Source organism: Anopheles maculipalpis, chromosome 2RL (genome assembly GCF_943734695.1).
Source record: "Anopheles maculipalpis chromosome 2RL, idAnoMacuDA_375_x, whole genome shotgun sequence".
Classification (NCBI taxonomy): Eukaryota; Metazoa; Arthropoda; class Insecta; order Diptera; family Culicidae; genus Anopheles; species Anopheles maculipalpis.
The window spans coordinates 95,682,469-95,710,021 of NC_064871.1; the positions used below are offsets into that span (position 1 = coordinate 95,682,469).

The 27,553-nt window shown below is 43.3% G+C and overlaps 1 protein-coding gene across 2 annotated transcripts; it reads left to right on the top strand.

Annotated features, from left to right (window-relative positions):
* Positions 1 to 14,469: 14,469 nt before the first annotated feature.
* On the top strand, positions 14,470 to 25,508 carry LOC126567751 (protein 4.1 homolog). Of its 2 annotated transcripts, none has more exons than XM_050224031.1 (13): positions 14,470 to 14,630; positions 14,718 to 15,163; positions 15,231 to 15,383; positions 15,462 to 15,820; positions 15,886 to 16,043; positions 17,403 to 17,490; positions 17,658 to 17,728; positions 18,627 to 21,422; positions 22,661 to 22,882; positions 23,129 to 23,242; positions 23,422 to 23,586; positions 23,653 to 23,763; positions 25,440 to 25,508. In XM_050224031.1, the coding sequence occupies exons 1-13, from the start codon at positions 14,490 to 14,492 to the stop codon at positions 25,503 to 25,505; spliced, it is 4,890 nt and encodes a 1,629-aa protein (XP_050079988.1). In that variant the 5' UTR covers positions 14,470 to 14,489; the 3' UTR covers positions 25,506 to 25,508. The 2 variants fall into 2 exon arrangements, with proteins under 2 accessions (XP_050079988.1, XP_050079987.1); XM_050224030.1 differs by lacking the exon at positions 25,440 to 25,508 and adding an exon at positions 24,432 to 24,590.
* The last annotated feature ends 2,045 nt before the right edge of the window (positions 25,509 to 27,553 follow it).

Sequence of the window (27,553 nt, forward strand, 5' to 3'; positions counted from 1 at the left end):
TGATGTAATTATGAGTGACCAGTTGGTGTGCGGTGGGACCATATTTTGCCACGATCTTGAGGTGATTTATAGGCCAAAGTTGCTCGTCGACAAATTACCAAGAATATTGCCTAGTGAACGAGAGCTCTGGTTCGATGCCGATCCGTAGACGTGTCATGCCTTGGTTCGATGAAGCTCTGACTAAGTATCGGCAACAATCAGCACAGTCGTAGAACACGTTTTCCCGACCACATTCCACTACGCGCTGTGTTGCATGAGTAAGTGTGGCTGTGTACTGTGATGTCTATTGCTTCAAGACACACAGTTGCACAAACCAATCTGCACTTGCTCCATATTTTGATTCTTGGTGCCATTCGCAGCCGGGAGTTTGCTGATACAATTGTTTCGCTGCTTCCCATTCGCTCCCATTCACACATGATACAATGCAACGAAGATACGCGGATACTCCGTTGCATAGGTTGGTGGTTCCCTTACCCCACCGGGCGTGTACGTTTACGAGAAGGTGACCCGGTCTAGTGCACTCGACCGATTGTGTTCGGGACTGCATGTACAATAAATTTCAAACATACGACGGTGCAGCTTAAGTGTGCCAGTGGCATGCAGTGCCAGCAGTAGTAAACGAGAAATGGGATAATAACGCTGGGAAAGGGTAAAAGCGCGGCGTGTCACTGACACACTGACTTATTGCTTCTATTAATAACCGTACGTCATCACACTGTGGTGGAAGAGTTAACCTCACTTTCAAACGCGATCCTCTGCCTCGGAGGGACTAGGTGGTGCCTCTGTCTCTCTGTCCAAAACTCTGGGTTTGGTTTAAATTTGTTAGAATTCGTTTTCGGTCGTCGTGATGTCAATTGCCTGTGAAGGACAGGGTGAAGATGTCACGATTTACCCGAGTCCATGATCCACGAATATGATACGAGCAAATGAGCGATTTCTAGGGTCCAACAAAACAGACGCGACTGTGTGCGCTCTCGTTGTAGTTGAACTACTTGAAATTGATTTCTGGAACTCTTATACTCGCGCCCTCAATGACGAGGAACTAGGTGAAGATCACCAGAAACATCGAGCTTTATTTTTACAGTGCCTTAGTCTAAGCCTTTAAAAGATTTATTTAATATACTGAAACGCTTAAGAGCAGCTCTGCTGGTGCTTGGTGCCCACTTGAGAGTTTCGTTGTGAGGGTTCAACTAAGGTTGGATTAGTCTACGCCTTATTCCCCTTATGCGTTCGATATTTCCCAGTGAAAACGATTAAAGATAGTGAAAATAAAAATAACTCCACAAGTATACGGTGTTGGGGTGCGTGCTTTTTTATGGCTAGGGGATGGTTCTGTATGCAGCATGCTGCAGAGCGCGGAAGGTCACTTCTTGTGACTGACCACCACCACAAGGGAAGGCCCTGAATATCTTAAATCTAACCTCTTCCCCGTACCCTTTGGTAGGACATTAACACGAGCGGAAAATTCACCCATGTTGAACGTTTTTTTTTATGGTTGAAGGTCTTCTCGCTCCCCGTTCCGGTGTGACATCATATACATTTTACGCTGAGGTCAGCAGCAGTTACAGTGTAGTGTGCTGTTAAAACAGCTCTCAAGTGACGTTTATTTTCATAGGCTTCTGGCTAGGCTATGTTGGTAGGGCAGGGAGTGTGGAGTTTCTGTGGACTTCTGGTTTATTTTCATATTAAACAGACACTGCTCGAGATACAATAATAATTGCAGTTGGTTTAGGAAAATGCTTAAGCAGATTAACATTTGTAAATAAATGTTTAAACATTCAAAGGCTGGACGAAGGCATCAGTTTTTTACTGCTATTTAGTACTATTTTAGTGTTTTTCTCGCCTTGAAGAATGAAATCTGTCTGTTAGTAAAGTTCCTTCATAGATAGCATACTTTTAGGCGTTAATATCTCTAAAAAATACTGGATCTTTAATTAATGCTTCATCGAGATTGATGCATCATACAAACCCAAGAAAATCTCAACAAACCCAAGACAACCGAAAACCGTTAACGCCACTAATTTGCGCCACAATTCTAGAGAGCAAAGTCTATAGTGAACTTTAGTCGAAAAACTACTCCCAATATACTAAATCAGGATTATTTTAGCCAGCCACAAGTGTAGACTAGTGTTTGTTTAGCTAGCGATAGCGCTCACGAGATTGCTTACTCAATAGCTTACTCATCAACCCTTGGGATAAAGATATCCCAATCAGCCCTTTTTTTTCTTCTTGCAATTGGTTTTCGAACGACAGGGAAGGGATGCGCGTGCCACCATACTACCACCAATGTAGCATCAATCTCTGCCCTGATTTGTTTTGTTTTCTAACCGCGCGTCGAACCACGGGTAAAAATAGTTGAATTGTTGCTACCACTACTACTGGGGTGATGCTGTTGTTATTGTTCGGCAGGCGTCCTCTGCATCACCAAAGCCACATGGTGATGGTGGTCTCGCGGGACATGACCGAGAATCCATCGATTGGGGGATTGAGTCTGATTAATCTCTCTCTTTCTTGTGCTGTCCGACTAATCCACTGCCGTCACTTCTCGGAAAGCAATCACAGCTCGTCCGTTAGCCCTGTGAAAATTGGGCCAAAGGGAAGCATAGATTCCCGCCGTCTTCGGAATCGGAAACGATGCTTTGAGGCGTCAAATTCCTCGAGGGAATACTTTGAGCTTCGAAAAATAAATTTAGACGAGAGCAGCCCGGCGTGGGTGGGAGTGGGAAAACATTTGGTGGCAGGATGGCACTAATTAATCAGTTGACCGACCTCTTATCTTGCTCCCATTGAGACCGATTGTTTGATAACGTCTCATACCACCAGCGGCGATTTATTGGGATGTTTTCGCTCATGTTCGTATGCGAAGAATTTCTTGGAGATCATCAGGCCGCACTGCTACCATCCATGTGTCATCGCTGTGCTCTAATCATAGTTCAATACACTGCCGTTGCCGTTTGTATGATGTATCGCTAGCAAAACGGACTAGAGTCCCGCAATATGTTCGATTGTTTATTATTGCTAAAGCTCCCCGAGCTTCTGCTCCGCATCGCCGACTTTCACACTGAAGGTTTCGATGTTCTTCAAGGTCCCTCAAGCGACGACGGGGTCCAATGAAAATGAAACCTAAATCAAAACAAAAAAAAGAAGGAAAACGCATAAAAATCTCGAGCGCATCAGTAAAATCTTCACACGGTGGTGTCCTCACCCCTATAAATATCATTTTCCATACGGGTGTGTGGAGTACAGACCCAAACATACACAAGACTGAAGCTCGAGGTAAATGGGGGGGGTTAGAAAAAAAGGGAAAGACAATTCTAAATTTGTTTCTGCGGTGTTGATGATGATGATGATCGTGCCACACTGCGCGTCGTGTTGATTTTTGCTTTCTATGATGGACATTTCGAGACGCCGCGCACTGTTGATGTTATTTGGTGTACAAAATTTTGAAGAGTTTTATAGTTTGAGAAAACGCGAATCAACCATATGCGATCGTATTCGTAACTGACGCCATAATAATATCCTTCCAACGGTGGCAGTCCAAACAATCTGTCACGAACGTAGATCGATCCGTGGCTGTCAAAAACCCTTTTCAATGTCACAAGCAACAAGCACTCTTCGCGTCGTGTTTTGGTTGTCCAGGGGAATGAATCGTACAATCCCATTCCAGTGACCCAGATTTTGGTGGCACCCGAGACGCCCAAGAACGCGAACCTCTACGCGTGCCCTGTCGACGACCTACTTTCACTCCAAACACTCACAAACACCCCAGTAGTTAGGGAACAGTTCCGTCGATAATGCAAAATCCCGCCACGAGAAGTGAGTAGTTGCCTTCTCCTTTTCCGGGGTTTGCTTTTTTTTTCAACTCTTCGGATAGATGGTGCCCTGGTCCTCGCTTACCTAAAGGAGGTGTGGTGTGGTCGTCAGAAGGTTCGCCGCGTGAGGGCACACGCGAGGACTTTCTTTTTTCGCGATTCACCCTGTGGGATGCATGTTGGCGTTTTATTGGCGGGAATATGTGACTTGCGTTCGCTCTTTTCTGGTTAGCTTTGGTGTGTGGTTGTTGTGCTTCTTCACCACGCTATCAGACTTCGTTCGACGGAGTAAAATGTTTATCCCTACGGTGGGTTATAAGTTGTTCGTTCTGTTGGAGTTTCTTTATACATGTTTGGGTCGAATTTGTGGACGAGCAAAACTACGCGTGGTTTTACGTGCGTCTTGGTGAGCCTCCCAGGAGTTGAAGTCATTATTTATTTACCTCCAAGCTACGTTGTGTTCCTTATTTTTGTTTTTTACTACCTAACTTGGACCAAAAGTCGAATAACAGCGTGAAATCGTTCCTCTTTGGGATGATCAAACCTTAGTTAAAACTTCTTTTTTTTTACAACGAATTTTGCTTAGTAGGATAAAGAATGTTGCGGGATTCTGAGAATATAGGGACGTGATTTGAATCGAACATAAATCTTGATGCAATTCGTGCGGAAATGAAGGTTAGCCTTTTCAAGGGATTAGTTTCAGTAGAATCCACCAAAAAGGAGTTATTTTAATCTTTTTGGGTCAATGTAGAGCCACGACTGACTGTTGGAAACGGTATTGCGAGGTACCAAATCAAATGGAAACATTAACCGAAGCTCTGAGTCGTCAAATGTGAAAGAACTTGACGTTGATTATGTTGTGTAAGGGAAAATGGAAACAAATGGCACATGAGTGAAACATAAAAATACAAACACCGCAAACTTCCTTGACGATTGGTGGAAGGAAACTTGACCAAGAACTGAATTACCGTTGCTGAGCATACTGAGGGTGCGGAGAGGTAGTTTTCCTGTCGGCAATCGTTACTGATGAACTGCCGTAGAGAATATAGACACGCGCACTCTCGGGAAGCACGAAAAGAAAAGAAAACTTTTCAAACCATCGTGAAGTGTAATCAACCCGGGGGTGAAAAAAGAGCAAGCATAAGAGTCTTTCTTCTAGCCCAAGACGAGCCTTCGAAGCTGACGAGCGTATACACCTTGTAACCAAGCTTACAGGACTTGTGGACTTCGAAGCTGATGCTCTAAGGACGGAATCCATCCGTCGGTAACTTCAAGAAAACTACTCTCGGCCAAGAATGTGTTGAGAAAATTAAAGTTAACTCCCTTACGAGCAAAACAAAAAAAAACTAGCCAAAGGAAAATGGGAAAATGATCTGGTGATGGAGCTGGTGGAGGTTCCATTTGGCGCCAGAGTGTAGTTTGCTTATCTTTTCGTAATTAGAGTTGAAGTGTTGCGTTGTTTCGTTAGCTTTGTGCAATTTGTTGATGAGAGTTTCGAGGTTTTCTTTTCTTCTGTGAGCTTTGTTTCGATTACGATTGGATCGTAAGGGGCTGGTTTGCGTGTTCATGGCGAGGATAGATTTTGGCACTGGATTCAGCAGTAACTTAAGCTTTTATGTGTTTTCGCAGATGCCAAAAAGCATTACATGGATTGTTAATTTGGGAAAGAGATTCAATTCTTCATATTTATGATGATTTCTTCGTTTTTTTTTAGCAAAATCTAATTAAAACCTTAGAATTTAGTATAGTGTTTTGAGAGAATTCTGTTGCTTGGTTAGAAAACAATTTCACAACAGCCTATTCGAAGTCTGGCTTAAATCTCGTGGAGACACGCGAAGGTTCCCAGGGGTTACTTAAGTAATTTACCTCCTACAAAACAGTACACTTTAACACGTCATCTGCATCTAAATCCATCAATTTCTCCACACCAAGCACCTTTTGGGCCGTAGCACATCTTGTGGATGAAAGATTCTTCTCCGTCAACTTTACCTACGAAACAGAAACATCCAACCACAACACTGATGGATATTTATACCCGTAAACAAACACGTGCCTCGTTTTTAAGAGCAACAACATCACCATCTTCCCAACCATCCTCCACCCGAGGAAGGTTTGTATCATTACCGAAAGTATGCTCGCAGTGGGTGCGTCCGCGTCTTCGGTATGCTCCGGCACATTTTTTTACTATGAGATAACAGTCGGCGTTGCATCTTCATGCGTCGGCAATTAGAGTGTTTAGTGTTTTTTTCGTGGAAAATGCATTTAGATGGAAGGCGATGAGCTCTATATACACCCTGACCGATCGTAGAGCAATAAGTCTCACTTTGCTTCCCACCAATATGCATGGGCGCGAAGATTCATTCGTAAACAAACGTCGTCCTCCTGTGCCTTTCGGTAAATAATAACATACTCAGCGGCTTTTGCTTTGCCTTGTTCCGCTTGCCATACTTTCCCAGGTGCTTGGGGCGAATGTGTGTGAGTGTTTGGGGTGGGGATCGTGGATTTTTGTTTACTATTACGACTACGCGACTGGGGATGAAGGAGAGAGCCCTGGTGGAAATCCGTATTGGATCGATCGGATTACGCGCTCGGTGCGCTTACACGCATACTTGCAATGAGAGTATGATGCAAAATGCAGTGTAAAGTAAGGCTTTATGTTGGGCAATGGCTAAAGGGCAAAATAAAAGGGACGATGACCCTTTCAATTATCACCGGCTTATCTATGTCTGGTTGTCCAATGTTTAGAAGATAAGACAAAACTGCCAACAATTATGACAATTATGTAGAAGAGAATATCGTAAAGACAAGTTGTGTAGTTAATGAGTGTAAACTTATGGAAATATGGTTTTGAAGTATGTTGAGATTGAGGATAAAGAGGTTTGGTAGACTCTTCTTGACAGTCCTCTTCAACTCCCACATCGAGGCAAGATCTTCATGTTTACTTCAGGCTTTTCACAAAGCCAAAGCCTCTGTTCTCCTTTCTTCATTGTTTTATTGCTTTCCGAGGACCCTGTTTTTATTAATTAAACCTACACGAGGCGTGTGCCAACATTATCCCCCATGCCCATCAGCTTCGCATAAGTGGAAAACTTGTCGCACGTTTACCACTCAACAAGAGACGATTACCGTGCTCGTGTGTTGTACTCGCTGATGATGATTTATGCATCCGATGTTTGCCAATCTTTACTGGCGCTCTTTTACTGATTCCTTCTTCCACAAGTCCCCCTAGCTACGATTGTTGGCTGATTGTTGCACAGTGTCGTGGATTTCAAAATTGCTTCCAGACAAGTGTGTGGGACTACGTTCAAGAGGAAGGAGTAAGAACGTATCATCCAACCAACGCCCACCAGGAAGCCATACAGCCGGCTTTGGCCGTCCCGTGCCAAGTGGGAATTAAATTTTTAGCACAGCATGAACCATCAATGAATTTAACTTTCACTTTTGAATGCGTTTCGGCCCACCAAGCTGCGAGATGTGTCAGCTCCAACGTGGAGAAGGATTTTGGGGATGCTAGTGGGATGTACGTTTGATGGTAAATATTAAATAATGTCCCGACGACTTATTGGAGGCGAGCAAAAAGCGATTCCCAATCCAATGTGCGCTCGAAATTTGAAACCAGACATTTAACATTTGGAAACCGTCCTAAACAAGAGCACAATAGCTGGCCGGGTGCCAACAAATCCCCACAAGAGAAGTCAAATTATGGCCAGCATTTCCTTTCGGATGCGATGGTTGCAGACGGCGTTAAAATCCTTCCGGGGATTTGCGGTTAAAGCGTGTCGGTAAATGGTGCGCTCCCCCATCTCCGGTAGTGTCAAAATTGAAATCCACCTACCGGACTTTTCTCTTTGCACTGTATCAATATATAATGCACAGCAACGATACGATTATGCGCCCATCCGTTGGTACGATGGGAGGGAGCCGACAAGTCGATCGCATTATTATTATCCGACTGGTCTGTGTTGACGGTCGGGTGGCGCAATGACGATAATGGATCGTTTTAGCATTGGAGCGTGTCGGATTTAACATGGTAAATTAAATTATCACGAGCTCCCGGACCCTGGAAGATGGATGAGTATTTCTGGTTCAGGATTATGAAGCTGAGATTGGTAACGCACAAAATAAGGGAATACAAGTTCAACACGCACGAGAGCCGGACGGTGAGAGTAAATCAATTTGTGGATTGATTCCTGCTGAGTTGTTCGGAAATGGATAAGGATTCCTTTTTGCTAGGTGCTAGATTTTGTACTCTAGGCGCGCATGATAAAAGCATCAATTTTACAGGGTTGAACAAGTCAAAATTGATTTTAAATATGAGTACTATCCAAGAAATTCAAACTGCACTCATGATGAACGTCTTTGCCACTATCTGTAGGTGCTGGCTGGCAATGGGGCAATCCATCTATGGCGCATGCAGTGACTGGGAATAGTAGAATCGCATTCTCTAAAGTAGTTTTGATTTAAACGACCTTCATACTTTGACCAGCAATCACGACGTTCGAGAAGAAGAACGAATGATCATAAAAATTCAATTTAATATTATGGTTGCGAAGGAAGCGTTGATTCGATTCCGCCTAACCTGACGTGTCGAGCGAGTGTTGTGATGTTATGCTTGAAGAATTCATTATGTACATGGTGAGCTTTTATACCCTTTACCTTTTTTAGCTATACTTTTGTTTTTGCTGTTAAATTTTGTTTAATAAAAATGTTTTTAATAATGTCTGGGTGCAGTAAAACGAACATCAAATAAGATAACTTTCGGGTCATTTTGTACCGACACTCGATTTCATTATCGTCCACGCCTGACCGGCAGCTCGTAGCACCTTTCCGTTGGCCCAAACGGACGCAAGTGACCCGCAAAGGGCATGATGTGTCTATCCTTTTTTTTTTTGCTACGGGGCTTTGCGTTTGTTTATATTAATATATATAGACACACAGCACATCACTTAGTCCATGGATGGTCTAGCGCATTCACAAAGAGAAGAAGAAAAACCCCTTGTAGAGCTCTTACCTTCTATGGCAGCCTGTACGAAAGTGAACGATATGAAGCCTAAACCACCGACCGACCGAACCGAAGAAGAAGCGGTCATAAAGTTGATCCGCACCCAGGCCCTGGCTGTGGTTCTGCTCATCGACCCGAGGGGATCTCGAGCGACAGTAAGGTTAGAGAACACGCACGCACACTCCTCTGTCTCGGTAAGGTTTTTTGGGACGATGTGTCACGCGAAAGGTCCTGACGTTAACGTCAGCACACACGCAGCATTGACACACAAACGCACCCGTTTCCGTTCCGTTCCGACCGATTGTTGAGGGACTAGCGACAAGCGTGTAAAGTATATGGTGGTGAGCGACCAAGTAGAAAAGCCGCAATCTGCGACGATCCCCGGAACTGAGCGTCTGTCCAACACGGTGTGTTTGGTCGATAATTTTTGGATTATTATCGATTTTGTTTTTACCACCGGTTTTGCGGATTGGCAGAGTCTCTATTTCCCTGTCACTGAGGGGAAGCTTCAGTGGCATGTTTTGCGTTCGAAACGATGAGCAAATGATACTCTTTGTTGGGTGACATTCGATAGCAGCAGGGATTGGTTTCGATGAGCTAACGAGCGCGATAATAGTGCGTTAGTGTATAGAGAAACCGTTAATTGGCTTTTAAATGTTAAATGGCTTCAAATTTAAAAGGCTTTTTTTGTTTAGTTTTTGCATGCTTTTAATAAACTCATTGATAAAATTGCCTTCAAAGGTGTTCTATTTACTTATTTTTTCGTGGAATGTTTCCATTTGCAAAAAAAAAAAAACATGATTTACTAACGAAGGTAAACAAAGTTCTGCAAACGATTAGCCGTTACTCGGTAGATTTAACGAAGGAGAAGGACCCATAGTAAGCATTTTTCTTTCTCGTATTACGTGTAGCATACTGATTATCCTCTACTCGTCTAGATTTCCCGCATTGGCAAAAGAGAACAGCAACGAGAGTTCCGTTTTTCCGTTTCCTATTTACGTGACCTGTCCATCCGGAAGGTGGCTTGTGTGTGTGTGTCGCCTCCTCTTTTTGTGTGGTACTTATCTTCCCGTGCGTGACAGGTACTACCGTTCGAACGCGTGCATCGGTTGGAGATAAAATTAATCCGGGTTAAATAATTTAACGCAACAGATATCAAACCACCGCTCGTCTGGCGTTGGCTGACGTTTGTTTACGACTCTGCTATAATTAAGGCTACACATGGTAGGCTCTTTTCTTGTACAAAAACTGGCATCACAATTTCAAATCACATTCTTTACAAAATGCTTTTTTTTTTCTTATGAGCAAAAAACCCAAAACCAAACATACAAACCTTTCACGGATGTTATCATAAAATGTTCAAGAAAAAAAGAAGCATCCGATGCGAGTACGATACCATCCCACTCAGACCGAATATGTTTCCTGCATCATTATGGCACCAAACGGACGAGGTTATAGGGTGGTATGGAGTCTGAAGTGGACAGAAAAACGCGAAAACAGATAACATACCATGTTTATGAATCATAAATGCTTGTGGCTCAAAATTTTCGCTTTCGTTGGGGATGTTTTTATTCGTTCTTTACTGTGCCGATAAGAGAAAGCTGGATCCTCCCGCACACATACATCACGGCCACCCCAGTACAATCTCCTAAAAAGTGACGCCATAAAGGCATAAATTATGCTCCCGGTAGGGAACGATCAATCGATGGGCCGTTTTTTTTGCAGAAATAATAAAACAAAACTGGTATTTTATTTGCTTTTGATTCTCGTCTGTGTCCTTGGAGAGTGTGTAGACATGAACACGTCTGTTAAATGTTTAAAAAGTGATTTTTTTTCTGTTTAAAATTTATCTCCACCTATAAAAGGGTTAAACAACAGCAAAACGTTCAAAAATGTTTGCATTAAAGTTTGATGGATGAGAAGGTTTTATTTATGCACAAACCTTGGGCTGGGATGCCCTGCAAGCGTAACATAATCATGGCCAGTGGAAACACAAACACAAGAGTAACAACATAATGATCCACCCGGAGACTCCTTGCCCATCATTATCGTTACTCCATTATCGTAAAACAATGTTTGTGTTTCATCGGGGGATCACTAATTTGCTTGCCGACTTGCGGATGAGTTTATGTTTAACAAAACTCTATCGATGTTATGGTTTAATATCTTTTATTAACCTTGAGTACAATGAACATAATTACGGGAAGCTTTTCATCTATATTTTTCCCATCATTTAGAGGTTATTTTCTAGTTATTCTCTTATATTCCTGAATGCGTTATACTTGCTAGAAACACAGTCCAACAACGATTCTACCTGGGTGTGGCATGTTTTTATCGTGCGACAATTTATGACCAACGCACCAAGAGGGACCAACATTGTACAGGCCGAAAGGAGAAACAAAAAAGATCCTTCCGTCAGTTGATGCTCCTTCTCTGTCCTTGGGCACCCATGCCTAGCGCCATATCCTCTTTACTGATGTCGTCGTACATATTGTGTCTGAAGCGATCGACGGCCGGAATAGCAGCCAACAAAACAGCCTGCAATGTTTGGTTGTACATCGATGCCCAGGAAAAACTATCTCCCCCACATCTCCACACAATGTTTTGACGAGTGAAAGCAACGCCTTTGGGGCCACGAGGGGTGGTAGAGTGGGCTGAGCCGACAAAAGGGTGGAACGAACGTTTAACGGTCGTCGCTGCAAGCTTGGAGGAAAATTGGCGCCTCCACGCCTTTCTGTGTATTGCGAATGGTTTTGCTAGTTGTGGGTGCTGCTTCTGTTAAGGTGAAAAAGATATGTTTTTGTGCAGAGCGAACAATGGAGACAGCAAAATGAGTTGTACATCAGCGTCATCGGAGAAAACGAAACGAAACCCCCGAATAAATGTGTCAGCTTCCAAATGTGGACTCATCAAGTGAAAGGCGTAAAAATTGTCTTTTTTTCTTCGTATGTATGTGTGTGTGGAATGCACTAAAGTACCTCAAGTCTCCGAGATGGACCGCGAAAGTCACGACCTAAGGAAATTTACGCTATGAATGTTATCAGCATGCTGTTCCATGTAGCTTTTGTTTCATGGAATAAGAAGTGTGGTTCATCAGTGGTTTTAAGGATTACTTCTGATGTTAACACTTTTAAAGCTAACATAGTTTTTACTTCAAATATATTTTCTTCTTGGACACTTAAATATGTGGCGGCGTTGTTCCTCCTACCGTTGAGTCCTACCGAGGCCGAGGCCACTATCAGTATGTTAACTTCCTGTCTTGCAAACTAAGTTAATCCCACATTTCTACAATACTTCAATTAGCTTGACGCTTCTTCGATGCGTATTTTCTTGAAATAAACGGAAATATGAGCTCACGCTTCTAATTATAGTATCGCGCGCGCCCACACTCTGCCTGGTTGGGTGCAGAAAAAAAGCGCATGTTGCAGTGTTGCCTCACGTTTGCCCCATGCAAAACGCAAATCAAAACAAAACAATCAGCGAAAGTATTTCCTACGATTGGACGTGTTTCCTCATCGCTTTCGATGGGGTTATTACGATCACCAAGCAGCATCACAGCACAGCGTAAGAAGTGTGCCTGAGGATTGAGGGAAATAATCTTTTTTCCCCCCAGGGGTTCGGTTGAATGGTTTAGTGATAATACAATCTCGCGCTAAACTCCGGTCTCCGGACTCTTCTCGCTTGGTAGGTTGATCCGGCTTGCCCCACGACTCCAGACTGTAGAGTACACTGTCTTGCATATGTGTGTTGCATTAAGCTGTCCCTGATGTGTTCGATCTCTCGTCCAACTTGTTGCCGTTGTGAGTGAGTAAGTGAGTGGATCAATCGCAAATGGTGGTTCCGATACGTGGTGTCCTCCATATCGTTGACCCTGATAAGATAAGGGTGGGTGCCTTATATTGTGATCCACTCCCAGCCAAGGGCAGTACCCATGGGCACACCTAGCACCTAGTTTGATGTTACTCTTACACTCTTGAAGGGCAGGAGAACTGAGGAAAGTGCAACCATACACAACACCACGCTACATTGCACCGATAAACGGACATCCGTACGTTATTGACACGGTTTCATTTTCAAGGGAAAAGTTGATTCCCGTATCTGTGCAGATAAACTGATGAAGTATTTGTTGGATGAAGTTGTGATGGTCGGTTCTTGGTAAAAAAAAATCGTAAAAATAAAACATATCTTGCAGGAGCTGAAGACTGGCCATAAATCAATGTTACTCCAATTGCTGGATGTAAAACTGGGTGGCTAACGATCTTCTAGGTCACGCCGGCCATCGAATGGCTTACTAGACTTGATAATACCTCGTTGTTAGATAGTCAATCGTCATTGCGGAAGAACGGTACGGATGGAATTTGAATTCCAGTCCTGCCGTGTGAGGACCGGTACCGCTGTCTTGAACAACAACCTCCAAGAACTTATATGCAGAAGTGCAGGCATATTTTCTCGACGATCGAGAATATATAACTACAAAATGGTTACCCCACCATCTTTATTACGCGCTGTTGTTGTTCATTGTCAGCAATGGAACATAAATAAACAAAACGCTTTCCTCTGGTATGTATTTCTTATCACCAACATTGGCTTGTAGTGTTCTGTTTTTGTGTTTGTTCGTATGGCTTATTTTTTGAACGAATGCACTCGACTTTTGACACAACCATGATTTATCTGAGGTTTGTGTGTGTCGCTTTAATCACGCTTCCGCCCCAAACAGCTGACGCGTGGTTTGTCCCCATTGCACTACAAAAGCGTCAAAGCATGAATAATCGGTACTGGGCAACTGTGTACACGATCTCGGTCATTCTAGACTCATCGATATAATTTCGTTTAATTCTACAGTATGAAACTGTTATCAGATATAAGTCAGTTTTTAAGTCTATTACTCTGCAACTACAAATTACGGTACCACTAGACTTCATTTCGCCTAGTGTCATCTACTAAACGCAAATCGATTTAAGCCATGCATTCCATTCTCATTAACACACCCCGCTGGGTGGTACCGTACTGTGGTGCTGTGCATCGTTCGTCCAGACGGCGGCCTGAATGTCTGCCCCGTTGTCCAATTACTGCTAGCGCTTAGCTAATGTCGCATTGGTCACCGTAACCGTAATGGTGAGCCTGAAGAGGGAAGGTATTTCGCCGGGCTTTGGTGCGATGTGTGACTTCACTGTCCGCCGTGCATTTTATCAGGGTGTGTACGAAAACGAAACAAGAAACACACAGCCAAAACTGAAATGAACGGGAAACCACGGCATGGCAGGGCCAAAATGCAGATCCTATCAACTCTGGTACGGTCGGCAGCCGTGTTTAGTGCTCGTAATGATGACGACAAAGTGCCGAGACACTGTTAAATACATTAGCGGTATTCCATCCCATTCGCAGCCTATCGCCGCTTCGATAATGGTTGCAATTAAATTTCATTTTCTTGTTCTTCTTTTTCTTCTACTCCTCGTTTCCGCTTGCAGAGAGTAGTCCGGAAGTTCGTTTCGCAGTACACAGCGTCACCGCACACGCTCGTGTTGGCGGTGGTGTTGGCCGAGTGACCTATAGCGTAGCGTGCGCGTAGGCAAGTAGCTGTAGCCGTTGGTGTAACCCGAACAGACGCATCTGTTGCGTTGTAGTAGAACCCGCAGCTCAGGTCGAGAAACGAGGAGAACCTAATTGACTGTACAATGCCTGGAGAGTCAACGAAAGCGGCGGATCCGGCCGCTGCCACAAGTCCCAGCACACCGAAGAAGAAGCCCACCAATTCAAAGGCGGCTCTTGCGAAGGTTACCCTGCTCGATGGTTCTATTCTGGAGGTGACCATTGATGTAAGTTGAACATGCCAATATCGCTCCCGGCAAATCCAGTTTCCTGTCTTGTAACTAATGGGTGTTTTATTTTTGATTTTATTGTAGCGCAAATGCCGTGGACGCGACCTGCTGAACTCGGTCTGCGCCGGTCTGAACATACTGGAGAAAGATTACTTCGGGCTGACGTACCACACAGCAAACGATCCACGCGCCTGGCTCGATCTCGAGCGCCCGGTGACGAAATTCTTCCGCTCCGATCCGTGGGACCTCTCATTTGAGGTGAAATTCTACCCACCGGAACCGGCCCAGCTGCAGGAGGACATCACGCGTTACCATCTGTGTCTGCAGGTGCGAAATGACATCCTGGAGGGCCGGTTGCCCTGCTCGTTCGTTACACATGCCCTGCTCGGATCGTATCTGGTACAGTCCGAGCTGGGTGATTACGATCCGGCAGAGATGAAGGATCGTTCTTATCTGAAGGAGTTCAAGATCGCACCCAACCAAACACCGGAGTTGCTAGATAAGGTTATCGATCTTCACAAAACACACAAGTAAGATTCAAAAACTTTGGAGATTTGGAAATGCACGGTAGAATAAATCTAATTGATTTACTTCCAGGAGTCAGACACCAGCAGAAGCTGAACTACATTATCTTGAAAATGCGAAAAAGCTCGCTATGTACGGTGTCGATCTGCACCCGGCAAAGGATTCTGAGGGCGTCGACATCATGCTTGGCGTGTGTGCATCCGGTTTACTCGTCTACAGAGATAAGTAAGTTCAATGAGACATCTGTCACGGTGCCAGAGTTTGCAACAATAATCCTTAACAATCTAACTTTAATTTTTCTAGACTCCGGATCAATCGATTTGCCTGGCCGAAGATTTTAAAAATCTCTTACAAACGCAACAATTTCTACATCAAAATCCGTCCCGGCGAGTTCGAACAGTACGAGTCGACGATCGGCTTCAAGCTGGAAAATCATCGCGCAGCTAAAAAGCTATGGAAGGCATGCGTCGAACATCACACCTTCTTCCGGCTGATGACACCTGAACCGCAGCAAAAGTCGAGCCTGTTTCCGAGACTCGGCTCAAAGTACCGATACTCTGGACGTACACATTACGAGACGCGAAAAACACCGGTAGAGCGCCCGGCGCCAGATTTCAAGCGTAGCTTGACCGGCAAGCGTCTTTCCAGCCGTAGCATGGATGGTGAGCTCTATCCGTCCGGATGCGAGAATTTCGTGCTATAATCTATTGTTCTTTCCATCGTTTAGCTCTAGCACAGCAAGAAAAGGAACGTGCCGCCGCCAAGGATGCAAACAAGGACGCTAACAAACGGCACACGATGTCACATCCGCCGGATCACATTCCCGATCTGGATTCACCGACCCGTGGTTCTCGCAGTCCGATCAAGAAGGACAAAAAGGAACGCGTAAGTGTGGGGCCTGCATGAGCAGATTGTTACAAAAACTAAACTTACTACTAAGAACTAGTTTCGTCGCGCGCGATCACCTAGCGATGTTTCGTTGATGTTCCGTTACACTTAAATCTCTAATCTCTGTCACTATGTAATTTGGCTCGTTCCAATCCAAACCTATTCCCCTGTTTGTCGACGACACTTGTAGAAACTCGTGGCCTTGTTTGGATGTTTTATTGCAAAATTTAGATCAACTTCACACGTTCAATACGTTATTTTTTTTATTAAAATAAAATGTAACCTTCATGTATACTTTACTTATTCTGCTAAAACCACCCGCGCTCTCTCTAGTTTTCCCTCGTATCGTTTGTCAGTACGATCGCAACGCGTGAATATCTTATCCATTATTTTGAATATCTTTTCCATCCCCAAATCAACTGTTAAATTAATGTCACTAATAAGACTCTTATCTATCTGCTTGCTACTTTTCTCGACACTCGAATAATAATTTTCATGACCGATATGTGTGCCGTAATTCCACTAATACTTATCAAAAAATGATAAATTTCATCGCTAACACCCTCAAACTCATCTAAAACCCACAAAACTCGGCTCGGGCTGGTGCGGTGGTTTGGGTGGGCTTTGGCTGACAGCTGAAGCGCGAGTCCAGCACTGGCACAGCGTCCGCCTCATCGCAGAGCTCCCTCGAGGGAGAGTACGAAACGACATCGGCAAACGTTGTACCGGCACAGGTTAATAAGCTCAATTTAGACATTCAACACTCAATTCGGTTTTCTTTTTTTGATTCTCTCTATTGTATTTTCGTTTAGAGTTGCGTTCTTTTCGTTGATGATCTCACTGTTTGTTGCCTTTATCTCGTGCAATTGCAACTGATCGTAATGCAATTGCAACACATACACATAGTTTTGGTTTCATTTTATTGGTTTTTCTAACTTAATTCGTGCCGGTTTTTAAAAGTAACTAGGAAATTATTAAACCGTTTGGGATATCCTCGAAGGTTTCTGTTTCTAATTGCGAATTGCTTTCGAACCAAAAGCCTTCCAATATGGAGCATAAAAAAAATATAACCAAAACTTTACGAATTAAGTTATGGAACAATTAGTTACATGATGTTCATGCTTTGTTTTCTAAATAAGACGCGCTTTACGTAGAATTTAGATTAGTTTCTACTGCCATAAGCATTCGATGTGTTGCACACACACACACAATATTCGCTTTTTCCTAACTTTTATTTTTTACTGAGAAATGCATGCTGGTTGTGAATGATTTTCTTGCATTATTTTTAAATTTCTAAACAAACTTTTACGTTAAGCTTTACTTATTTTTGTAAAACCATCTATATTAACATTTCAGAAACCGGCTGGAGGTGTTGCCGTGCTGCCAGGCGCAGGAAAGAAGGACAAACCAGAACAAGCCAGCCAAAAGGACGAAGGTCTGAATGGTAAGTTAGTAGGGTTTTTTGGGTATTACGGTAAATTTTCTGTATGTCGACAGCATTTTCGCACAGATCTCGGTAAATAATCGATAATGGATTTCAAAAATACAGTTGACATTAACAAATCTAGAAATACAATTGAAGAACGTTACTAATGGAAAGATTTGTTTTAGGAAACAATGGACAAGCTGATGCGCTAAATTCATCCGCAGAAGAAACCACATCCCCATCAGGCAAGCGCAAGGTAAGATAGATGAACTATCAAAATTTAAATCATTTACATGACTCTCTAGCAATATATAGCACATGTTTGTTAAATCGATGCATCGATGAGGCACACACCGTAAACGTTTTTTGATATTAAATTCTTATCGTAGATTTTTTATCTTCTCTACATCGTTGTGATTTGGATACTATTTCAAATGTCTTCTCTTTCTCAAGCTGTAGTAGAATGTTTATGTCCTCTTTTACATTTTCATGTACTGGATTCAAATTTTGTCTAGCTCCTTTTTTTTACATAAAAGTAGTGTCGAATTGCAACGTTTTTTTTTTTTTGCTGTTTTTCTTACCAAAAATGTGCCATTTTCATATAATATGGCATCTAAACTCGTCCCGGTCGGTAATGAAGCTGAGTGTGACTGTGTTGTTTTGTTCTTTTCCAAAAAACGTGTCAAGTGGTAGAGTTGGATTGTTGTGCGTGTCTTGCTCAAAGGAGATAGATTTTTTGGTAGTTAAATTATCAAATTTCTTATTTTTCTCACCACCACTACATGCCGACCATTTTTGGGTATGCAGATGTCCCGTCTGCAAGCACTCAAACGATTTCCATAAAGTGTTTAAGTAGTGTTGAACCGTTTAGCCGTAACCGTTGATTGATTTTATTTTTCTCTTTTACCCCCATTTTGTTTCTCCCCTTCTCTCTCTCCTATGTATGTTACACACGTTCTGTTTCTATTGCGTTTGACCCTTTCCACGCCAACCACCCACTCCGACATTCCTGTACGATCCATGTATGCGTGTATATTTGTGATGTGTGGTCGTCATTCGTCGCCATGTTTCTGTGTATGTATTGCGTCCAACCCTGCCGTAACTGTGTGTACGCCCGGTCCATCCGTGTGTTTGTGGTACTGTCGCTTCCCTAGGGTTTCCTGTTCTCATCCGGTCGCAAGTCACCGAAGGACAAGAAAGAAACTGGCAAGGAACAACAGCCGGCTAAACTAATGGCGGCAGCAAACGGTGACGGTAGTGCTGCGGGTAAAAAGGACCCAGCGAAGGAAGCTGTTCAGGCGCGTGCACAGGACGCAACGAACAAGCAGGTTACACCGGAGAAGCCGGGCTTTACCAAAGCGTATGAATATTCGGAAAGTGAGCAGGATCCGGCTGCACATAAGAAGAATGTGAAGACGCGTGGTTTCCGCTATGACGAAGCACCGTTGCGTCAGAATGAGGAGAACGAGCCGCAGCTGAGTCCAAACTCGCAGAGTCGCCGTGCGACTGGGTTGGCTTTCAATTATGCTCCGGGTGAAGATCAGAAAGTGCGTGAGTCGGTTGAGAAGCGCAAAACACCTGGATCTCCAGTATCTGGCACCGCTGGAAAGCCGGACCAATTGTCCCCGAAATCGGCTGCTCGAGGTCTTCCTGGCGAAACTGATGCTGAGAAGGGTGTCCGTACGAGCGCACGATCGTACTCGCCGAACAAGGGACGCCAGGCAGTTGATCCGCTAGCATCCGGTGCGGGTACGTTCCGTCCGCTAGATGACACAAGCAACGCCTTTATTCAGGGTGAACAGGCTGGTGCAGCTGCCGCTGCCGCCGCAGCCGCTGCTGCTGCTGCTGCCGAACCGGCCAAGAAAAAGGTTAAGATCATGGTGATCATTTCGAAGTTTGATCCCAAAACGAAGAAGGTCGATACGGCGCAAGGTGTGGTTGAACATTCGACCGGTGTGCTGGATACGAAGACGGGACAGATCGAGAGCAAGTATGGACTGATTGATCCGAAGGCTGGCACGGTGGTAAACTTTAACGCTCGCACCGGCCAGAACGAAACGTTCCAGGGTCAGACGGATCCGAAGACGGGCCAGTTGCACATTGTCGGTGGAGTTGTAGACTCGGCCAGCGGTAAAGCGGACGATAGTCTTGGACAGGCTATTATGGTCGTACCAGATGAGGACTCTGTAGTGGAGATCACCACCATCACGTCCAAGGTTGATGCCAACACGGGTAAAATTGATACCATCAATGGAGAAATTGAAAAGAGTCGTGGAATTCTGAACCATCGTACTGGAATTCTGAGCACCAAGTACGGTGACATTAACCCGCGCACTGGCGAATTGCGTGCAATTGATCCGAAAACTGGAAAACCATCACCGGCCGCTTCTGCCGTTCGTCCAGTAACGGTCGATCGCAACAATGGACAGATTATGGTGGTCGGTGTGACTGATCCGAAGACAAACAAGCTGGACAATAGTCAGGCACATTTGATTGCGATCGGAAATCAGGTTGATCCGGTAGTGGAAGTTACCTCCGTGCTCGGCAAGCTCGACAAGAAGGGTCTGGTTGATCCGAAGACGATTACGATTGACAAGAGTACGGGTCAGCTGGACACGAAGGATGGCAAGATTAATACTAAATTTGGCCAGTTGGATCTAGTGAAGCAAACTGTAACGTTTGTTGATCCCAAGACGGGTAAGACAGAAACGAAGGAAATCAAGGTAGATCCAGTAACTGGGCAGGTGTTGCTGAAGAATCAGGTGAACCCCAAGACGGGCAAAACGGACAAAGATTACGGACGTATCGTATCGATTCGCATCGTACACAACCGTATCGATCCGGTCACTGGTAAGCACGTTCCAGCGGCCCCAGTTGAGGATAAGGATGTTCGGGTGGATGCCAAAACCAATCAAGTATGGTTGCCGGATGGTGGTAAAGATCCGAAGACAGGTGAAACCATCTACACCTCCAGCCAGGTCGATCCGAAAACTGGCTTCGTCATCACGATCTACGGTTATCTTAATCCGAAAACGAACGAAATCGAACGACAATCCAAGATGGATCCTAACCTCACGAAGATTGACCCAACGACCGGACAGATTTATGCCGCGACCGGCCAGGTGGACGAAAGCACCGGTGAACCATTGTTCGCCGCCACACAAATCAACGAAGAGGACGGCGAAATCTACACTAAGGTAGGCCGTATCGATCCGAAATCGGGCCGACTAGTCATCATCAAGATCTTCATCATCACGAAGAAGGACGAACGGGGAAAACCGGAAGAGCTCGACGTGAGCGCTGTCGAGTTGGATCCCGAGACGGGACACATCCGTAACGTTGCACCGAAAACACTCTACCTGTACAAGATGCGTGATCCGATCACGGGCGAAACCTACAACGTTGATCCGAATGATCCGCGCATTGCCGGTGCACGGACGACCGTAACGCAAACGATGACACTGAGCGGTGAGATTGATCCCGTTACCGGGCGCATCAAGTCCGAGTGGGGCCATATCGATCCGAACACGGGCGATATTGATCCGGCGACGGCTATCCGTGATCCAGTTACCGGGAAACTCATCCTCAACTATGCCGACATCGAGCCGAGCCATTTCGGCAAGAATGTAACCGTGACGAAGGAAACTGTTCCGATTACGCGCGAACAGTTCTACGAAGGCATCAAACATATGGGCAAGAAGGCAACGCGCCGGGAATCGGAAAGTTCGGACGATGATATGACCGCCCAGTACGGTAAGGAAAGCATCAAGGAGATAGGCTCTGGTGGTGCGTTGGCGGGCAGTAAACAGAATGCTGGCACACCGACAGTGGTGAAGACGACCACCAAACAGGTGATCACGAAGAACGAGGACGGCGTTACGCACAATGTTGAGGAAGAGGTGCAGAATCTAGGCACCGGCCAGATCGTGTACTCCACCCAGGAGCACAAGGTAGTGTAACGTTTCATTTTCGAGTACACAACAAAAGGGCAGCGTGTATCACGCCATCTCTCGAGGCACTCACGCTCACTACTACTACTACTACATACTCTGGGTGTTTACACATTTTAGTTATTTTTTATGGATTTGGTTGATTTTCATTGTTTTGTGTTTGGTTGTGGCTTTTTTTTACTATTAATTTAACACACTTTACATCACACTAATCTAATCCGTGTACTTGTTTTAGGTTGCATTTCACCAATGTGTTTGTTATGTGTGTGTGTTTTATTTATTTTGAGCTAAATTATTTGTTGTTTAACTGTTGTTTGTGTCATGTTTTTTAATTTTCTTCAATATTTACTGTTTCCCTTTGCATGATACTGTTTGGTAGATTGTTGTATGTTTTACCGTGTTTGTTCTATTAGTTGGTTTCACGGCTGGGCCTTTACAGCATTTCCAAATGTCTTTTTGTCTTCTTGTCCACATTACTTCTAGTGTTTGCTAGTAAATTAAAGGTTTCTCTATTAAAATATGTATTTTCATAGAAGGGGTAAGGCCCGGTGGTGACGTGACAACGGCGCCGGTCTTCACATGACCGGACCGGGGTTCAAACATCATCGGGAATGTTCCTCCAAAGTCTATCCAACTATGTGGTATTGACAATTCTAGTAAGCTATAAGATGGTAGGCGTAAACATAGAGAAGCCACGAAGAAGATTTTTTGAAAGGCCGTAGTAATTTTTCGGTACCCTATGGTAATTTTATCAATAAGTTAAATTAACATTTTTTAACAAGTATTTGACTATTTGGTGATCAAACTAAGTTGTATGCAATTATAACATTTAGTAACTATATGGATCTATAATGACTTGCATGAGTTAGTTGCTGACAGAATTGCTCGCATGCTTGAAATTATGTCGAATTAATGAATCAGTTTAGTTTCTTAAGACATCAGACATCCTATTTTTACTGATAATCCCACGGTTATGGTGTTACAATAGTCCACGGTGCACCTTCTAGGTCATATCGCATGAACAACACTTTTTGCACGCGGAAATGCTATATTCGCGCACTGTTTCTATTTATTTTAACCTTGTTTAATTCTTTTACTAATAATTTTGTTTCTATTTTTGTGTTGCCTCCACTAAACACGCTTCTGTTTTTTCAATGGCCGTTACTGCTCCTGCTCCAACTCCATTGTGTTATCCCAATATCCGCCTATTCCCGATGCATTTAAAACTCCAATCCCAGGCCGATGCACCAACCGGTACGGATGCAGGTAAATTTGTGACGGCTACCGCTGTCACAACGCGCACTGCCACGACCCACGAGGATCTGGGCACGAACGCAAAAACGCAACAGCTCGAAGAGAAAACGGTAGCCACCACCACTACCCAGCACGGTGAGCGACAGGAACAGCGAGTTATTACGCAGGAAGTCAAAACGACGGCCACCGTTACGAGTGGCGATCAGGTAAGGTGTTATGTTTGGAAAGGATGCTTACTCCTTTTTCGGTTTAGTTCCTTACCATCGTGATATGATTTTATTAACTTCCTTGTTTTTGTCTCTTACTTTGCATTACTTTCTTGTGTTGCTGGTTATGTTGCTATGTTGCATTCGTATGCATGCCGTTTTGTCATCGAATTTAATAAAAAATACATTCCATGGTCATGTACGCAACTACTACTCCTTGCACGTGGTAATGCGCCATCAATGTAGTATGCGCGCCGTGACAGTGTCTCATCGTCGAGTTCCGGCGATTCCGGAACACCGATCGATGGCCCGTACGGAGACGATTCGCTATCGGAAGTGATCTACAACAAGTCCTACACGGTTTGTACAACATTTCAAGTTTTCTGTAGATTAGACGGGATTGATTGCATGAAGGGTAGAATACATTTTTGTACTCAAAATATGCTTCGAATTTTCAGTGATTCAATGAACATTTAGTGATCTTTTGAGCCAAGAATAAATTACTAACGATAGACAATATGTTTGGCAACTGTTTTTAGGGAGCGGATAACGTTGTTGGTGCCTCACAGATTCCGGAAGGACCGAACGTGGAACATCGGCGCGTGGTGTTGGATGATCTTGCCGAGGGTGGTACAACTACTCACGGCGAAATTGTATCGTCCCAGACGGTATCCAGCAAAACGCGAACCGTCGAAACAATTACCGTAAGTTTTGGTAATGAGGATGCTTCCTGATAATCAAACTAATATGTGTCCTTCCTCTACTTTTAGTACAAAACGGAACGGGACGGTGTAGTGGAGACGCGCGTCGAACAGAAGATCACTATACAGTCCGATGGCGATCCAATCGATCATGACAAGGCCCTTGCTGAGGCAATTCAGGTACGTGAAGTGTGTGGTGTAAAGATAAGATTTGGATTCGACTTAGGACACGCTGTTGTTGTGGAATTCCTGCGTTTTGATTGGCACCGAAAGACGAAATATGAAATCCCGATTTCTGTAACACATGTGTATCCGTACTTTGGCAGCTTGTGTGGGGCTTTGTTACGAAAGTAATGTCTTCTTCAATTTGGAATATCTTATGGAAAATTTGGAATATTTTTGTGTAGTTTACAGGACTTAACTCTCAAGCCGTAAATTCCGGTGGCTATTGTAAGAATAAAAAGATTTATTCAACATGTATTTTTATCGATTTGCAGATTTAAGATTTTATCGTTTTTGGCAGAAATTTTTTTTATATCTACGCGGCTACGCGATTTCAGAACGGAATAGATATTGACTATTGAAAGTTCAAGTAAAAAGAATTCAGGATCAACCAATCAGTCATTACTCGGAATAATATTGTACTTAAAAAAAAACATTACTTTCAAACCAAAACCAAACCTTTTTCAGTGTCTTAATACACTTTCCTAGCTTTGAAATTTAATTCCCAAATTACTGCCACTGCTGGGTTTTACTTGACACCGTTTACTTATGTTGTTATCTGTCGTTACAAATATGATCCTTCCCATCAACACCCTCCGCCTCCCACCCGCAACACCAACATGCAGGTTGCTTCACTTAAAATCAATATCAACCCTTTCGATCGCCGGGAAGCAGCCCGTAGATATCTGCTGCACACAAGCCAAACACCCCTGACCGAGTTTCATTCGACGAAACCGGGCAACGGGCAATCATCTTCCCAGGGCCGTCCTACGGATGCGAAATGAAAATGCAAATAAGGAGGCGGGTGTGTATGTGTATGTGTTTTGTGGTCGCGTGTGTAGTTAAGGATCGCTCACGAATCACATTTCGAGCACACACCACCCGAAGACAAAAACCCGCCACCGTCATCGACAGCGCAAAACACAAGTGATGGATGAGTAGCATTTGGTTTTCGTATTTTACAATTCCTTCCCATTTTTGTTTGTGCGTGGCTGGTGGCTGCCTTACTGGAACGGACCACTTCGGAACGTTCGTTCCATTTATTTTGCCTAGAAAATGAAAATTCTACATAAAATGCGCCTCTAGCGTTTGATTTGATTGTTTTAAGCGAGATTCCTATCCAAAGACAAATGGAAATCTTCACCAACCAACCACAACCATTGGAAGATCTCATCCTCCCATTGGAAGATCACCTCAAAATCGAACTCCATCCCATATGCCCACATTCATTGGCTTGCGTGAGATAGAGAGAAAGTATTGCCACTGTGTGTGTTTGCGCGTTTTTTTTTTTTCTTCATAATGTTGACTCCAATGAACGGCTCTCTCCCACCACATTCGCCTTCATTGGAAAATTGTTTGCATTTTAACCGGAAAAAGAAAATTGCATTTTTCTATACGCGCGCTGCTGCTAACGAGAACATCCTCTATTTCAAATTTCACTAAATTGGCCTAAGTGACTAATCACGTTATCGCTCCGTGTAAATGATCGACACCCTTTTTTCTTTAGCGCTTGTTTTGATGCACATTGTTTTAATTTTTCTATTACGCTAATGTTACTGACACGATCGTGAATCACGAAAAGCAAATAATTATTGCTAAACCTTTTTTCTGGTTTGTTCGTTTGAATTTTACAGGAAGCAACCGCCATGAATCCGGACATGACAGTGGAGAAGATTGAAATTCAGCAGCAAACGCAATAAGAAGCCAATACAGCTGCTGATTGCGCGTACATTACGAAGCCCGAAACGAATCAGGACGATGGAACGATTAAAGGAAAATAATCCTACGATTATTAACTTGGCATTTGAAGCAACGCGTTAACGAATGGTGGTGTGTGTGCCATTAGGAAGCCCGAAGGGAGGATAAAAAGGTGAAATGAAGGTCGATTTCTTTCCCTTTTCCAGGGGTAAAAAACACGTTCTAGAGTGTGTGGTTTGCTTAATGTGTTAACAATGCTTTGCAATGCAAGAAAAGTCACCGAATGCGGATTGATAACATTTACTCTAAAATACCAAGTAAAACAAACAGTGCAAATCCTTTTACCGGGCCTCGGAATCCCAAAACGGGGTGTCGAAAAACCGGCCGAACGTTTGCACACCGAAACAGATAAGAAAATTATTCATATATTTATTTATTGCTTAGAGCGAAGCAAAACAAACACACATTATATATATGCATGCGCCTGCGTGTATGCAAAAAAAAATCGGAGCGATATGAATTATTTAGAGTTAAAATGATGTAATGTGAAATAATGTGGTAGAAGAGAAAAGAGGAAAAGAGTGAAAGCAAAGCAAAAATAGCAAGCAAACAATCAAATTCGCTTTAAAACAAAACAACAAACAGAAAAAATCACCAATGCTTGGAAAAGAAAAAGGATAACAAAACACATGAGAAGAAAATGAAGGTAAATCTTATATACATAAATATACACACACAGAGAGAGCACACACCTAATGGATAAGCCGAAGAAGAATCTTTGATGTTTTAAGATGTATTACAATTATTGTTTTTCATTCGTCAGGGGGCATACTACACAAGGTATATAATAATTTGCATTTCGGGACAAACAAATAGTGGAGTAATAAGGAAGAAAATTCCGAAGGAAACATCTATTTACAGTTGTTGTTATCGCGTGTGTCGCGTGGTGAATTGGTGACAAAATAAACAACCGAAAAACGATCGAAACCGAAGAAGCATGGAATAAGAGGGCAGAAAAATGCCATTAGCGAGAAGCATATGTAACGGGGATTAAAGTGTAATTTTACTTTAAACAAGAAGGAAAAAAGCCTTCAAACCACAAGTAAGCAGAAATCATATTTGTACTATTGGCATTGATGGTTGGTGTTTGTGTGCCCGGTTGTGCGTGTTTTGCTTGTATTTCTCCTTGTGTTCCTTCTTTTTGTTTTCCATTTTGCAGATCTAAATCTAACAATACTTTTGGAGACATTTTTTAGCGTGGCTAAGATCCCCCTGAGAAAAATGGCAGAAGAGAAGCGTTTTCTTTAGGTAGGTTCATGTGTGTACCGCAAGGGAAAAAGTCTTAAACCAAAATACCCGTCAGTGTTCAACAAGTGCAAGCTAAAATGGCGTACCAGGTAAAAAAGCACCTAAAAAACCTCCTTGTCAGGCAACATTTATCTTGTTTAAAGTTGTATAAAAATAAGAGGGAAGAAAGGAATTATTCGGCATACTAGCGCAGCACGCGGAAAAGAACATACAAAACAAATGGTTGCCTTATTTTAATTACTTCAACGCGATTAGACACAACTAGAATGGACGCTAGACGTATCACACGTTGCACGTACGTAAAAGGATCACGCTTCGTTACTATTTTCGCGATTGTCTGATGCTCTTTTTCTTTAGTTTTGTTTTATTTTTGCATAAACATTCCACACTTTCTGTTTTTCTTTATTGTTTTTGTTTGTTTCTTCTATTTATATGTAAAGTCCTAGTTTTGTTCATATTTTTGTCTAAGTGTCTGTTTTATTCTTCTCTAATTAATTTGTTTTATTTCGTCATATAATATTTTCAATTAGCGTAACATTACTTTTGCTCTTCTTGAAAAAGCTTCTTTGGACTCTCGGTTACCGATTATGATCCAACAGGGGCTGTTTATATTTTGCTAGCCAAAGGCTATAAAAGCGAAGAAGGAATGTTTATGTGGTTTTCTTTTGCTATTTTACGCTCGTTCAGCAATATCCCGTTTTTTGTTTGTTTTGTAGAGATGTATTGTTAAGCAAAAAATAAC

Coding starts and splice junctions, on each gene's coding strand:
- LOC126567751 (XM_050224030.1), top strand. CDS start 14,490: ATGCCTGGAGAGTCAACGAAAGCGGCGGATCCGGCCGCTGCCACAAGT. Junction 17,491..17,657: donor AAAGGACGAAGGTCTGAATG/GTAAGTTAGTAG, acceptor GATTTGTTTTAG/GAAACAATGGACAAGCTGAT. Junction 21,423..22,660: donor ACTCCACCCAGGAGCACAAG/GTAGTGTAACGT, acceptor CTCCAATCCCAG/GCCGATGCACCAACCGGTAC.